Source organism: Epinephelus fuscoguttatus, linkage group LG14, assembly GCF_011397635.1.
Source record: "Epinephelus fuscoguttatus linkage group LG14, E.fuscoguttatus.final_Chr_v1".
In the NCBI taxonomy this organism is placed as follows: Eukaryota; Metazoa; Chordata; class Actinopteri; order Perciformes; family Serranidae; genus Epinephelus; species Epinephelus fuscoguttatus.
Genome location: NC_064765.1, coordinates 27,245,598 through 27,259,906, shown reverse-complemented (window position 1 = coordinate 27,259,906; position 14,309 = coordinate 27,245,598). Strand labels below are relative to the sequence as shown.

General features: G+C 42.6%; 3 protein-coding genes across 3 annotated transcripts; 2 read left to right on the top strand and 1 right to left on the bottom strand.

The window, feature by feature from the left end:
• Positions 1-534: 534 nt before the first annotated feature.
• On the top strand, positions 535-2,722 carry gjb10 (gap junction protein beta 10). The gene is made up of 2 exons (XM_049597002.1): positions 535-664; positions 1,101-2,722. The coding sequence occupies exon 2, from the start codon at positions 1,204-1,206 to the stop codon at positions 1,993-1,995; it is 792 nt and encodes a 263-aa protein (XP_049452959.1). The 5' UTR covers positions 535-664; positions 1,101-1,203; the 3' UTR covers positions 1,996-2,722.
• A 3,879-nt stretch (positions 2,723-6,601) lies between these two features.
• On the top strand, positions 6,602-9,491 carry gjb3 (gap junction protein beta 3). The gene is made up of 2 exons (XM_049596958.1): positions 6,602-6,831; positions 7,484-9,491. Exon 2 carries the CDS (start codon positions 7,554-7,556, stop codon positions 8,418-8,420), a length of 867 nt encoding a protein of 288 aa, XP_049452915.1. The 5' UTR covers positions 6,602-6,831; positions 7,484-7,553; the 3' UTR covers positions 8,421-9,491.
• Positions 9,492-10,082: 591 nt separating this feature from the next.
• Positions 10,083-13,097, bottom strand: hmgcl (3-hydroxy-3-methylglutaryl-CoA lyase). Its single transcript, XM_049596929.1, has 9 exons — positions 12,950-13,097; positions 12,631-12,714; positions 12,330-12,437; positions 12,089-12,184; positions 11,825-11,973; positions 11,656-11,719; positions 11,330-11,518; positions 11,095-11,220; positions 10,083-10,860 (listed from the first exon to the last, which is right to left on the bottom strand). Exons 1-9 carry the CDS (start codon positions 13,043-13,045, stop codon positions 10,759-10,761), a joined length of 1,014 nt encoding a protein of 337 aa, XP_049452886.1. The 5' UTR covers positions 13,046-13,097; the 3' UTR covers positions 10,083-10,758.
• Positions 13,098-14,309: the final 1,212 nt, after the last annotated feature.

The following is a 14,309-nucleotide window of genomic DNA, read 5'->3' as shown; positions in this document are numbered from 1 at the left end:
ACTTTGCGTAAATTAAATGTCACATTGATTTGCTGATTGTTGGTTGACCCCGTTAGAGCTGCATAATTACCTATTTGTTGCACATATTTTCTTTATTCATTTTAAGTTTAAAAAAGGAACCTGTTGTCAAAAGTTTTGCAAAAAAATATATATGTATATATATTTTTATTAATAAAATTTGAGTTAAAATTTAAAAACTTATTTTATTTTATCTAACTTTATTTATTCAACAGGGACAGTGCACAGCTACTTAGCTGCACCAGTTAGCTACACTAATTTTCATCTGTAGTCCTGGGCAGGAAATAGAATAATGTCTACTAAATGACACCTCAAATCATGCAAACGAAAATATGTATATATATAGATTTCAAGTAAGTGATGACGTGCAGGGAGTTTCTGCAAATGAATGAAGCTTAAAGTAATTGAATAAAGAAGAGAATCAAACGTTAACCTCTCTCCTCACTTCATTGGACAAACAAGTATTTGGTGCAGTGAAGCAGCCACACCTGAGCAGGTTAAGTGGGGAAAAGAAATGTCAGGCGATCAACTCCACCCCCTCCACTCCCGTGCTGTTGAGAAATCTACCCAGATTCTCATCGGTGAGGTTCATCCCGAAGCCTGTTCCTCCGCTTCGACACTGAGGCGAAACAACAGCGTTTAAACTGTAAGTATTCAGATCAATATATAAAGTACTGAATCGGACAATAACGCGAAGCTGTTCGGATTTACCCGATTCAGTAGGTTTTTAGACGTGGATATTGTGGATACGCGCATTTACGCACGGAAAGTACAAACTTTAACGCGTTTGCTGTAGTCGCTGAGAAGTGTATGGCTGATTGAGTAAGTGTTGTTTGACAGTGTTTCAGCACAGCGACGAATTTAAAAGTTATTGCTTGTATAGTGAGAAAGTCTGCTGTTAAATAAACGTTTTGGGTAACTTCAGGCGCTCAGGTTGCTCTTTTTCCTTTTATGTCTTTGCCTTAAAGATATGTAAACACATGAATGTATATGCTAATAACCCCGCTCCACCTTAGTATTTTTTCTTTGTTGTCTTAGTCTTCTTCTACATCTGTGACATGGCTCTTTTCTTTTTCCTCCAGGCTGGTAGATACCTGAGTTTTGTCTGTACTGTTTCAGCTTGAAAAGAGCTTCCTCTGTCTTCCATCAGCAGGAAGAGAAGACAGACTGTGAACAAACCTCGTCATGAACTGGGCATTCCTCCAGGGCCTCCTCAGTGGGGTGAATAAGTACTCCACAGCCTTCGGCCGAGTTTGGCTCTCTATCGTCTTCCTCTTCAGGGTCATGGTGTTTGTGGTGGCGGCGGAGAAGGTATGGGGCGACGAACAGAAAGACTTCAAATGCAACACGGCTCAGCCTGGGTGCCACAATGTCTGCTACGACCACTTCTTCCCTGTCTCCCACGTCCGCCTGTGGGCCCTGCAGCTGATCTTCGTCACCTGCCCCTCTCTCTTGGTGGTGATGCACGTAGCCTACAGGGACGACAGGGAGCGGAAACACCGGCTCAAGTACGGCGAGAACTGCCGCCGCCTCTACCAGAACACGGGCAAGAAGCGTGGGGGCCTGTGGTGGACCTATGTCCTTACTTTGGTCTTCAAAATAGGTGTGGACGCCACCTTCGTCTACCTCCTGTACCACATCTATGAGGGTTATGACTTCCCCTCGCTCATCAAGTGCGAACAGAAGCCGTGTCCCAACAAGGTGGACTGCTTCATCGCTCGGCCCACCGAGAAACGAATCTTCACCATCTTCATGGTGGTCACCAGCCTGGCATGCATCTTCCTCTCTGTCTTAGAAATCCTCTACCTGGTTGGGAAACGCTGCCGTGAATGTTTCAGCTCAGTCCAAAACTCTCGCCAGGTCATGACCAACACACTGTCCAGCGGAAGCAACTTGATGGACTCAAACAATCTAAAGGGGACGTGCAAATCCACCCCTGAAACACCTGCTCCTTCATACAGCGTCGCCATATCTTGAGATAACGACAATAAAGGCAAAGACTTAATTAAGAACAATGTCATGGGAAAGGAAATGTGCCTCTCCCCCCTCCACATGCACTTCCCTCATAGACTTGTCAGCAGACATTTGTGTGCTCAGACTCTGCTAGGAACTGCTACTGAGGTAGTTCTTTACTGTTATAATGTTCACTGTCAGAGAAATCCTGGACCACGATGCATATGTGTCATAGATCTGGAATGTGCTCACGATTGTGGGTTCGGGTCGGAGTATTTACAGAGACTTTTGTACAGACGAAGTTCTGCAGCCCTGGCAGACAAAATCTAGTTTGTGTGATTCAGAATTAGCCTTGAAACCAGCTATGAGTCACTCCATGGTTAGGAGATGGTTTTACAAACACATGTGGTTTTCTGTGTAAAGTTTTCCTCCTGCTCTGCGCCCAACCCTGAAATACTTAGTTCAGGCTGTTCAACGTCTTTTCCCTTCACTCACATGTTTACATTTGACTCTTGTGAATACTTTATTTATCAAAAAGGTTTGAAAGATACTGCTGTTGTGCGTGTTGCTGTTCTGACCTGTTTTTAAAGTGCTTCCTGTATACAGGGAGGAGAGAGTGATGAAGTCCAAATGCAGTGTTGTAAACACAGTTGTTAATAATATCAGGATGTCTCACAGTGCTGAGGTGCAGTGTGGCTGCACAGATGTTAATAATATTTTTCATTAAAGATGATATTTTCATGTTTTGAAAGTGTGTTTTTTTTTTTCATGTTTTTTAAGACAGTTTAGAAAAGCCCATACACAGCAGTGCACACGCCATTCTCCATAACAAATACTGTAAGAGAAAATATGTCTAAGCATAGGAAGTAGAAGAACAATGTAAGCCAAAGGGTTTGTTGATTCTGCACAAGTTCTGTGGTTTGACAAAGATCTCCCACTTTCCTCCTTCTTCCACTTTTTCCATGTGTTTCATAAAGCCCTCCCCCCTCATCAGCGCACAGATTGCTCTGTTGCTAAAAGCAGCGCCCTCATTGTTTGGGTAGATTGGTACGTTAAGACGGGCAAAGGAGGAGTCTCCCACCCCTCAGTTTGAATCACCCGTGCTGATGAGTGTGGACCCACCCAGTGCAGGAATTTGTCTGTCAGTGCCGCCTCTGAATGGATGACTCCAGTATTTACACTACAACCTTCCATAGAAGTGATATAGTGAGAATGAATACTCATATTTTCTTCTTCTCTTGTGGAGCCAGTTGGATATTTTTAATTCGCTCTGCTGAGGTTTGGAGATATCTGCTTCCACCTCAATACCACAGAAGAGAATAAATATAGCTTGTGCTGCTCGGAGCAATAAACTATGACATTTTTAAAAACTCAAACAGCAAAGTGTTTTTAAACAAACAATGAAAAGATAATCCGCAGGCACCTCTGTTAACAGATGTCACTTGAACCATTAATATCTATGTCAGGTGACGGTAGTTCCGATGAACTCTTAACAAGAGAGGTCTGTGGATTATCATGGTATAACCAGGACCCTGTTTTCAGGAAAGACAAGCTGCTGCCGAAAAGTAATTCTTCATCTCCACTGTGTTTGATGGCAGCAGGAATGTCACAGATGGATATCTGAATGCACAATGAGGAAGTGGATAACTAGGTATTTGTGGATGATTTGAGACTCAAGAGAACTTTATTGTCTACACATCCATGTACAAGAACACAGTATGGATAGAATTTTCCTTATCTGAGGGCCAGTGGGGCAACAATTAAAGCTCTCAAGACAAGTGTTACATCAGATGTGAAGTGCAACAAGCTCTGAAAAAATAAACAAGCTCCAGTGTGCACAGTCTCTTTGTCTTTATTGTTTGTCAAGGCTGACGGGGTGGTTCCTCACATGAAGCCGACTATCACTCTCTTTTCAAGATCCTCCCAACACTTCTCAGGCAGTATTCCTCCTCTCGTCCCTGCCTTCTCTGCGCTGGTACATTTCCTTCCTTTCACAGTACCACCCCTGATAAGTAATGTGTTTATCCTGTTTGTGTTGGTCGGTCTTGTTGAGACTTGCGGCTGGCAGCGGTTGAGTCATTGGGACGCATTCCTTCCAGGTGTGTCCTGGCTAACTGCCTGGACCAGTTCTTCATCTGGAGGCGAGAGACAACTCTTTTTTCCCTTCCCCCCCTCTCTCTGAAATGCAATCACTGTCAGATGAACTGCTTTAAATGCTGCACTTACAGATGTTCATGTGCCCAGGCTTTATAGCACAGATGAATTTTCCTGAAAAGCACAGCTGCAGCTGATACTTCTAACAATACTCTGAGAGTTTTAGCACATGGCTGCAAGACTTCGAGATGCAGTGTTTAAATTTAGAGGCGCCATAACCAAGGGTGTAAGTTTTATTTCAACATGAGACCATGCTGGAAGAGGGATCCCTCCTCAGTTGCACCTCCTGAGGTTTCTACCATGCTTTTTCTCTGTTAAAGGTTTATTTTGGGGAGTTTCTTCTTATCTGCTGTGAGGGTCCAAGGATAGAGGGATGTTGTATGCTGTAAGACCCTCTGAGGCAAATTGTGACTGTGATATTGGGCTTCATAAATAAAATTGAATTGAACTGAGCATTTTTTTTTGCACATCAAACACTTTATTTCTTACATTCTTGTGAATTTTATGGACCAGTTTGTGCCTTTTCTGCATCACTTGTCATCTGAATCAAAAGACCAGTGCCATTTTTTATGTTTTTATTGATAGGGACAAATGCACATGCTCCAAATCTTAAAGGGGAACTAATGTTTTTTTCAACCTGGGCCCTATTTTCCGATCTACTTTTGTCTAAATGAGTGATAGGATGTTCAGTGTTTTACATTTCTCCAGTACGAACCTAGGGCTGACCTGCCTGCAGCCCGTGAGCACATGCTATATTTAATAGGGCACTGGGACGGCGTCAAACAACGTCAAAATGCGTCCACTAAAAGTGGATTTTTTTCACACAGATAGGCTCAGACTGTTAGTGTAATTATCCGACAACATAACGGAAAGGAGAAATGAATGTCTGTGTTTACCTTGAGCCGGATTGACAATCGACATGTTCCTCTGCCTGTTGCAATTTTAGTATATGTGCTACCGAAGTAACACTGCTCCCTCTCTCTCCTCGTCCGCTCTTCAGTTTCAATGAGTTCTGCGTGTGTGTACGTCAGTGTACTCCATGTTCAAATAAATACGGATGGTCATCACATCTCATTTTTTCAGCACTTTAACAAAGTGAAGACCAAAAAAAGCAACTCAGCTTGATTATCACATTACCTAACTTTGCAGTCTGTGCATGTGCCATCTCACCACCTCTTACAACACAGCCTTATACTGTAAATTACAGTTATAATTCATGTTGTTCTTATAAAGCTTTTGGAGAGTGCTTCCTTTCCTTTTAGAAATGTCGGGCTTAATTGTGTCCCTGAAAGAAAAAGCCCAGTGAGACATTGTATGTGACTGTTACTGAACAATACAAATAACTCTGACTTGACTTGACTCCAGACCGGTGATACATGAGTGAGTCTTTTATCCTTTCATATAATGTAAATACAAGATTCAATAGCTCTGAACACACACACCGGTCTGCAAGAACCGGCAGGCTCTGGCACAGCTATGGCATTCTGAGCAAGCTGATATTTTATTATGCTAACAGCATCTGAGGACTTAAATCCAACCGCAAACACCGCAAATGAGGGGCTGGGTCTTCCCTACAGAGCAGTAACACTGTACAGCAGTCTGATGGGTATCTGTATAGTGTAAGGAAAATAAGTTTGGTGGTGAAAGCAGGTGAAGAATGAAGTGGAGACAAAAGCTCATGATGTGACAATGCGGATGAGCTTAAAAGCGCTCATGAACTGTGACAGTGTTATCTGAGTAGAGCTTGGCCTCAAAAAGAATGAAGGAAACACAATATGTTTTTTTTTTTTGCACTGGTGTTCGTGTTGAGTAAAGAAGAAGGAATGGTTGTGCAGGAAATAAACTTAAGAGGAACAGGGAAACTGAATTGTTTTTCTCGTTACATTGTGACAAATTCACTCTAACTGAGCTCACCACTTTGACCTCCTCTCCACCTGCCACTCCACCTTCCTCAGGTACCTACTACCCTCACAAAATCTCAGAGGAAATGTTGCCCAACACTTATCTTTTAGTCATACTTTGGGAAACCAGCAACCAGACAAGGGTTAGGACATGCACAACAACAAAAAATGCATTCACCTCAGGGTGTGTCTGCCTCTTACGTCCTCCTGTGTGCAGTACTCAGAGGCACGTTGGGACAGGGACAAAGCACTTCCTGGAGACATGGAACACAAAAACAATGGATCTACATCTGTCGCCTCTAAACTTTATAATGATGAGAGAATACTTTGCCTCATTTGACCCTATCGAACAGGAGTTGGACCCTGGTGGTCCCCCATGAATCTGAACCATGTGTGGACTCAAATCCCCAAGGCTCTCATTGGTTTATCTGGTCCCAAACTTAATTGCTCACATGTACGCCCATGCTACAAATCCTATTCAAAGTAGCAGGAGATTATGTTAAGTGTGACAACAGTTATGCAAAATTATTTGCCACCAAACACTGGGGTGTGAGTGAGAGAGAAAGAGACAGAGAGAAGGAGGGAGGGAGGGAAGAGAGGGAGAGAGGAACATCTGGGGTAGTTCCAGTCTTTCGTCTTTAACCCCACCCACAGGCGCATTTCTCAACACTGCGCTCCTTTACCTGTCGAGGGGAACCAAATCTGTGCGTTAAAGGACAAAAACCACATTAAAGTTGCAAGAGACCACTTCGGAATATATGAAACCGCGTGTCTGTCAACTAATAATGGACTAATACTTCTTTCGGTAAGTGAAAACTCCGCTTTTGTGAACTTTTGATGTGTCTAAGATGAGTCAAGTTTCGTTAAGTTCGCGTCTCAGCCATTTGGAAACGATTCGCTGGCTTTTATACAGCAATCTATGAAACGATTAATAATCCTGGTGGTTGTAGAAGCGCCTTATGTCGGTAATGAGCCAATCCTATAAAAGACCATATGTCCAAATAACGCAAACAGCCCGTGCGTAAAAGGCTGTTTTTCTGAGAGCCGTACATGTTTAAATGGCTGCTTTTGTGTTAACACATGCAGTTCAGGCAGCTGATGGTATTTACTTTGTTTCTTAAATAAATATTTGATTTGAATTTGTAAAGTGGAAGTACTGCTTTCTGAAATATTCATAAACTCTGGGTGTGTTAATAACGTTGGTCCAACTTGTTTCCCTCAACGGTTTGGCTCGAGGCCTACTCATTAATTGTGTGTTATTGTTAGTGGTTGTTTCTGGTAGGGCTGATAAATCAGGCCTGTGGGAGATGTTTTCACATTCAATCAGCTTTGGAAGAAAAATCGGAGATTTTAAAAAAAGTCAGAATGAAAGGTTATGTGTGACTGAAGAGAGTGAAAGCAGGATACTCAGCAGATAATGAAAACAGCTCACTCATTCCTCATTCTGCCTCATCCAGGTTCGAAGATAAACTACTACCAGCGAGAGAGGAACTCCAGAAAAGACGACTTTGACCGCCAGCCAAGGACATGGACTGGAAGACCTTCCAAGCCCTGCTCAGCGGGGTGAATAAATACTCCACCGCATTCGGGCGGGTATGGCTTTCTGTGGTGTTTGTGTTCAGGGTGATGGTGTACGTGGTGGCGGCTGAGCGAGTGTGGGGAGATGAGCAGAAGGACTTTGACTGCAATACCAAGCAGCCTGGCTGCGCCAACGTCTGCTACGACCACTTCTTCCCCATCTCCCACATCCGGCTGTGGGCCCTGCAGCTGATCTTCGTCACCTGCCCATCCTTCATGGTGGTCATGCACGTGGCGTACCGTGATGACCGTGAGCGCAAGCACAGGGCAAAACATGGGGAGAACAGCAAGCTGTACAACAACACAGGCAAGAAGCACGGCGGCTTGTGGTGGACCTATCTGGTCAGCCTCTTCGTAAAGACGGGCATCGAGGTCTCCTTCCTCTACATCCTGCACCGTGTCTACGATAGCTTCTACCTGCCAAGACTGGTCAAGTGCGGCGTGGATCCTTGTCCCAACCTGGTGGACTGCTACATCGGCCACCCCACCGAGAAGAAAGTCTTCACCTACTTCATGGTCGGAGCATCGGCCCTCTGCATCATCCTAAACATCTGTGAGATCATATATCTCATCTCCAAACGCATCGTGCGATGCGCGAACAAGGTCAAGAGGCGCAATCGCAACGTGGCTGTGCATCACGAGGACTACACCAACAAGGGCCCCTTTGACGACTGCGAAGTGAATACGTCGAGGCTGGACCTAAAGGACAAGCCTCCATCCTTTAGGAGTGCGTTCAAGGCTTCACTGCGGCCTGTATCTGCACTCAAACATGAGGAGAAGATTCGGGCCTCTGCCCCCAATCTGTCTCTTTCATGAGCTGAGGCTGACGATCAAGAGATCAGCAGTGCTTGGGCTAGAACTCAATGACAAACCTCAGAAAACAGACTCAGAACTATGAGCCAAACTAAAGTATGTGTCAAACCCTGGAAGTTGAGTCATCAGTACTGGATTCATCCCGTGGGCGCCTGTGTTCACATCTCACAGACTCTTTTTTTTGAGTGTATGAACTTTGGGTTCCAAGTCAACATACTCAATATTTACAAGTCAGCTAAAAAGCTAATTTGTTAATATATTGGTTTTTGAATACAGTACAGGTCTGTGTGCCTTGTCAACATCACCCCTTCACTCGTATTAGCACATTCCTGTGAGGTTTCTGTCTTTCTTACTATCTGAGTTTTGACAGGAGGGGAATAAACTGAAAGCTTCACTCGAGGAGGCAGGACACACCTGGCAGAGGAATTCACCCTCCCTGCCAGTGTATACAGTGGTGTGTCAGGGCTCTGTTGTCACTGGATGTTAGATGTACATTTCGGTGATCTCTTTTGTTGAAATGAATTGACACAATAGCTTTATGCTCACCATTTGTTGTCCTGATGACATAGATGAATGGTTAACAATTCTCCATCGGAGTGTGGACGCTCCAAAGTCATATAGTTATGGCTACGTATTACTTGAAGGTGTGCAAACTGGCCAAAAATGTTTAACTGCAGTTTTTTTTCTCAGATAAGCAACAAAATGTGTGTATCATTTACATATTTCTTTGTCTAAAGCCTTGGCGGACATATGCTTGGTCTCAGGTTTATGCTGCACGGTCACGCTGTACATAGGTCGCCTGTGTGTTTTGACGTGCTTGTACACAAACTCGCCTAATCCAAGACCACTGTTGATTCAAAAAAGGCGAAAGGAATGCTGCTGTTTAATTCTGTGTTGGTAGAGCGGGAGTACAGAGGAGGAGTTGGGAAGAGAAGTCGCACAAACAGATGGCTCATTGAACATTTTTGCGAGTCCCTAATCGTCCACTGTGGACATCAGGTGGAATTGTATTTTATGCACTTGTTGTTAATAGTCATTTTTACAAAACTAAATATATTAAATTTATTAAATGTGTGTTTGTTTGGTGTTTTAACTGTAAGGAGCTGCTATGGTTGCCATTTACACGTGTGGGACTCTTTTTACTCCCACGCTACTCTCTGATCATCCTTATTATATAAGGAACTGAATTTTTCCATCACTGCTGACTCATAATGAAGGTTCTTAAGCTGCCGATGACCAGGCTTGCATGCCAACTAGAACTTCACCATTTAAACTAGCTGTGAGTCATCATGACGTACTGTTTTCCTGTCTCCGATACCCATGATGTATGTGTCTAAGGGTTGTGGAGGCTTGCAGTAAGAATCTCAGTCTGCCTGTCAGACTTGTCAGTCAGGTTCTTAAAAAGGAGTGGTGAAGAAAACAGTTTTTGTTTATCCTGAATCATTTCCACAACAAACTGCTACATCACTATGGAGTTTGTCAAAGATTAACACCCACCTATGATCCGTATTTTGTCGATGATGGCTTCAAATCAAATTTTCTTCCACAAAGAAAAAACCCCATCTGGTGTTGACTGTAACAGGGCAGAAATTACAAATCCAATCCAGTTCTTGCTAAACCATTTATATGGCCTGTTTCAGAGCCTTTAGATTCATCACAGTGCTCTCAATTTTAAATTAATGACAGATTTTATTTATGAAACTTTTTTTTTTAAATCTAGTTGGATATGTACATGTTAAATTTAAAGAGACATTTTACAATAAATACAAAGCACACATCAACATTTTTTTCACAAGCCAGTAAAATGCCCAAGTTCATAAGGAGTGACAGTTGCCTTAGATGTGCTCCCTGTGTAGAAAATTAATTTGAAGACACTGATCACTGCATTTACACACTGACAGAAGTCAAAGCAACGCTTCCGTCTTCTCTCTGACATCAACAGTGAGATTATCCATCCCCAGGACATTTTTACTGCTTCATTTATTACGATAAACAAAGTGCTTCACTTTGGCTTACCCACTGTCCAGAAAAGAATGTAAGCACACTGTCAATGAATGGGTGAAGGCATAGCTTTTGATAAGCAAGATCTGTATGGTTAGACAGATAAGGCACTTGTCCCAGCTACGCTTTCATGTAGTGAATATCTACGGTTTTAATCTGAACAGAGGTAGGGGTCAGGAATACCGGTCAAATCTTAAAGTAATATTCTCACACCGGGAGAGGATGAATCAAACTAGAATTACCAAAGGGGAGAAGTGAACATACAGAAGGTGACAGCTCCGGGTTACACGGTTGTGCTGAAGTGTGCAGTCTGTGCAAAAGCCTATAGTTTAGTTTTTGTCTACAGTTTGCAGGTGGCCTGCGCTACTTTGGAGTTGGTCTTCCTGTTGAGGGTTCGACAGATGAAAGCTCCAGCATCCATCAGCTTTGAGAGGTCCACTCCCTGAGATGAGTACAGAAAGTTAAACTTGAGGTAGCTCACATCGTACAGAATTACAACTGCAAACTAAATGGTGACAGGGCAGACTGGAATATTCTGCTAAAATGGCGCCTTTAATTCATGAAAGAGCAGTTTTTCCTCCCTCATAAAGAAAAATTATGCAAGAGCAGCATCTTTAGTCTGTACTTTCAGACAGTGGGTGGGGGGGCTAAAGAGAAACAAATAGTGCCTTCTTACTGTTTGAATTCCAAGTCCATGTAGCATATACACTACATCCTCAGTAGCAACATTCCCAGAAGCCCCCTGAGCATACGGACAGCCGCCGAGTCCTGCCACTGATGAGTCTATCACACTGACTCCCATCTGCAAAACAAAGACAATCTTTACCTTGAAACTAATTAAAATTAACACTGCAACAACAATAATCAGCTACAGATATTTTCAAATAGCATTAGGATAAACCAGGTCTGACCTGTAAGGCTACGAGGATGTTAGCCAGGGCCTGGCCGTAGGTATCGTGGCAGTGCACTGCCAAGGCGTTAACTGGCACCTCTCTGCTCACTGCTTCCAGCATTTCAGTCATGCTACCTGGCGTCCCCACTCCAATAGTGTCACCCAAAGAGATCTCATAGCAACCCATGGAGTACAGACGCTTAGCTACCTGCAAGATCAGAATCAAATCTTGACCTGGTTTCATGAGTGACAGTGCTTACATTGTATTTATGTCTTTTGTCAAAGGATAATGAATACATTTCTGCCTGTTCACATAATGTAAATATGTATAAAGTGAGAACTCACATGTGCAACTTTTTCAGGTGCCACCTTGCCTTCATAAGGGCATCCAAGGACACATGACACGTAACTGCAGTGACAAGAAACAGAGAGAGGAACTCAAGTAAAAATCAAAGCCTATAATTACAATGATTTATATGTTTGTAGAGAGTAAGGCGGGAGCAAGTAATCCTACCCTCTAACTGGCACACCGGCCTCTTTTGCTGCTTTCATGACCTCGTCAAAGCGCTGTAAACTTTCATCCACTGAGCAGTTTATGTTCTTCTTACTGAACAGCTCAGACGCAGCACCAAATATGGCTACCTCTGAAGCTCCTGCCTTCACCTGTAGTAAGTACAAGCAAGAATAAGGCATTTTAAATTAATTTTTTGGACACATCACTGACAGGATTAGAAGCTGCGTTGGGAAAATATGTTGGTATATGATGCTTGACACTCACAGCAGCCTGGAAACCTTTGAGGTTGGGGGTGAGGACTGGGTAGGCCACACCAGGCTTTCTGCTGATGCCCTTCATCACCTCCACCTGGTCTGCCATCTGACATGAGGACAAACATGACAGAAACTAATTAATGCTGGAGAAAACAAGGCCACTCCATTCCCACACATTGCAGTTTCTGCACCACCCTGTGTGGGGTGTGTCAGCACTTTCCACATGACTGTCTCTGGGGGAACAAACTCACCTGTGGAACCCATTTTGGGGACACAAAGCTGGTGGCCTCAATGACTGGCAGCCCTGATGCTGACAACATGTCAATCAAATGAATTTTGGTCTCTGTTGGCACGATGGTCTAGAATAGAAACAGTAAAACAACAAGATGAGACTTGATAAACATTGGTTACATAACACATAAGCTGTGCACCTACTCCATCTCTGTACACGGATGCTTGAAAACAGAGCAGTGTTAACGTTAATGTAGAGGTTTCCTGGCCATAGTGGCAGCTATGTAATGAAATTAACAAATTAATCTTACATAATCTCACCTTTTCATTCTGGAGTCCATCTCTGGGTCCCACCTCCACTATTTTCACCATGTCTGGAAGAGCTTTACCTGCTCTTACGCCAGCCTACACACACACACACACACATTTAATACAGGTGTAAAGTAGCGTTACATTACAAATAGTTGACCTGTTCAGCCTGACAGGTAGCATAACTAGCAGCACCTAGATTACCAAACGTGTCCGTGTTAGCTTAACCGTAGAGGACGCTAACAGCTAACTAACCAGCGCTGTCATCCAGGCTGCTAGCTAAACATGCACAATACAGTTAGTTGGAAGATACAAGGGAAATAAAACTCACTATTTTGACTTTGGCTGCTGAGCTAAACGCTACATACTGTTGACCCATTGCTGCACTAAATGTGTTTCTGTTGACAAGCCTCATTACAGCCGCCATGTTGGTTCAGCCTCTTTTCTGACGTCACTTCTTCACCGAGAGAGGAGGAACGTTGACCTCGCAGATGGTAAGAGCACCGCAAGCGCCATCTATGGGCCGGGAATTTGAATTGAAAAATCATGTTTGAATCAATTTATTAAAAGTATTAATTTGAATTTAACCCCCATTACCAATTAGATACGTATAAAAATCCTACATAATATTTACCCAAAACTATATGTTTATATTGCTTCGCTAACGGTAATGTCAGTTAGTTCTTCCTGTAGAAATTGACCTCTTTTACAGCTGCTTTTTGACCATGATGTTTTGGTCAAATTATCATTTTCAACTACATAAACACAATTTTTACTTTTAAAAAAATGAAGAATTTTAAAATAAGTTACTATATTTTTGCTTTTGGGATTTTAAAAAGAATACTCATTTTACTTTTGTTTTTCAAGCCTTTACATACCTCTCTAAAATGACATTAAAAAAAGTGTACACACAATTAAATATTATAGTTGCAATTTGAAAACAGAATCTGCCTTTATTTTATTGTATTTGCGTATTGCGTAGAGCCTCTGCATAGTACCACAGAACCACCTCACTCATCTAATTTTTCATATCTTTGCCCACTAGATATATCATAAAATCTCAGAAGTGGTTTACCATGTTGAAACTTTCTGCTCAGACTATCCTCATGTGACAGATGACACTGCTACACGTCTTTCAGCACGTTGATGTATATGATGGGATAAATCCCTCTAATACAGGTCGCCAAAGTCCTTTGTGGATTAAAAATCCTTTGTGTCATCAGTGTACAAAGAAATTAAAAATAAATTCTTTTGACACCAGCTCATTTACTGCTAAAAAACAACATTGATCTGTTTGATTTTCTTTACAATAAGCATTACCTCCTTGTGGAGCAGCTATACATTGGAAAAAGGTTGAAATAGTTTTGATTATGAGCCCAGCAGTCATCCAAAAGCATCGATATGGTGGAGTGTTTTTACAGTATGAGTGTGAAGCAGAATGGAGATGGACCTAATAGTACAAGACCAAACAAAAACAACACAGCTACAGCTTATGCAAAAACACTGGTACATTGTAACAATGTGGGTAAGCAATTTAACCGGTACCTGCCAGTAGTTACAACAGCATTTCCAGTGTCCACCTGTGTGCTTTTATCCATGACACCAATTCCCATCCTCGATGAATGTAGTATTGCTCATTAGATTGCACTTTCCATTTACACTAAAATATGGTGAAAAGACAGACACCGCAA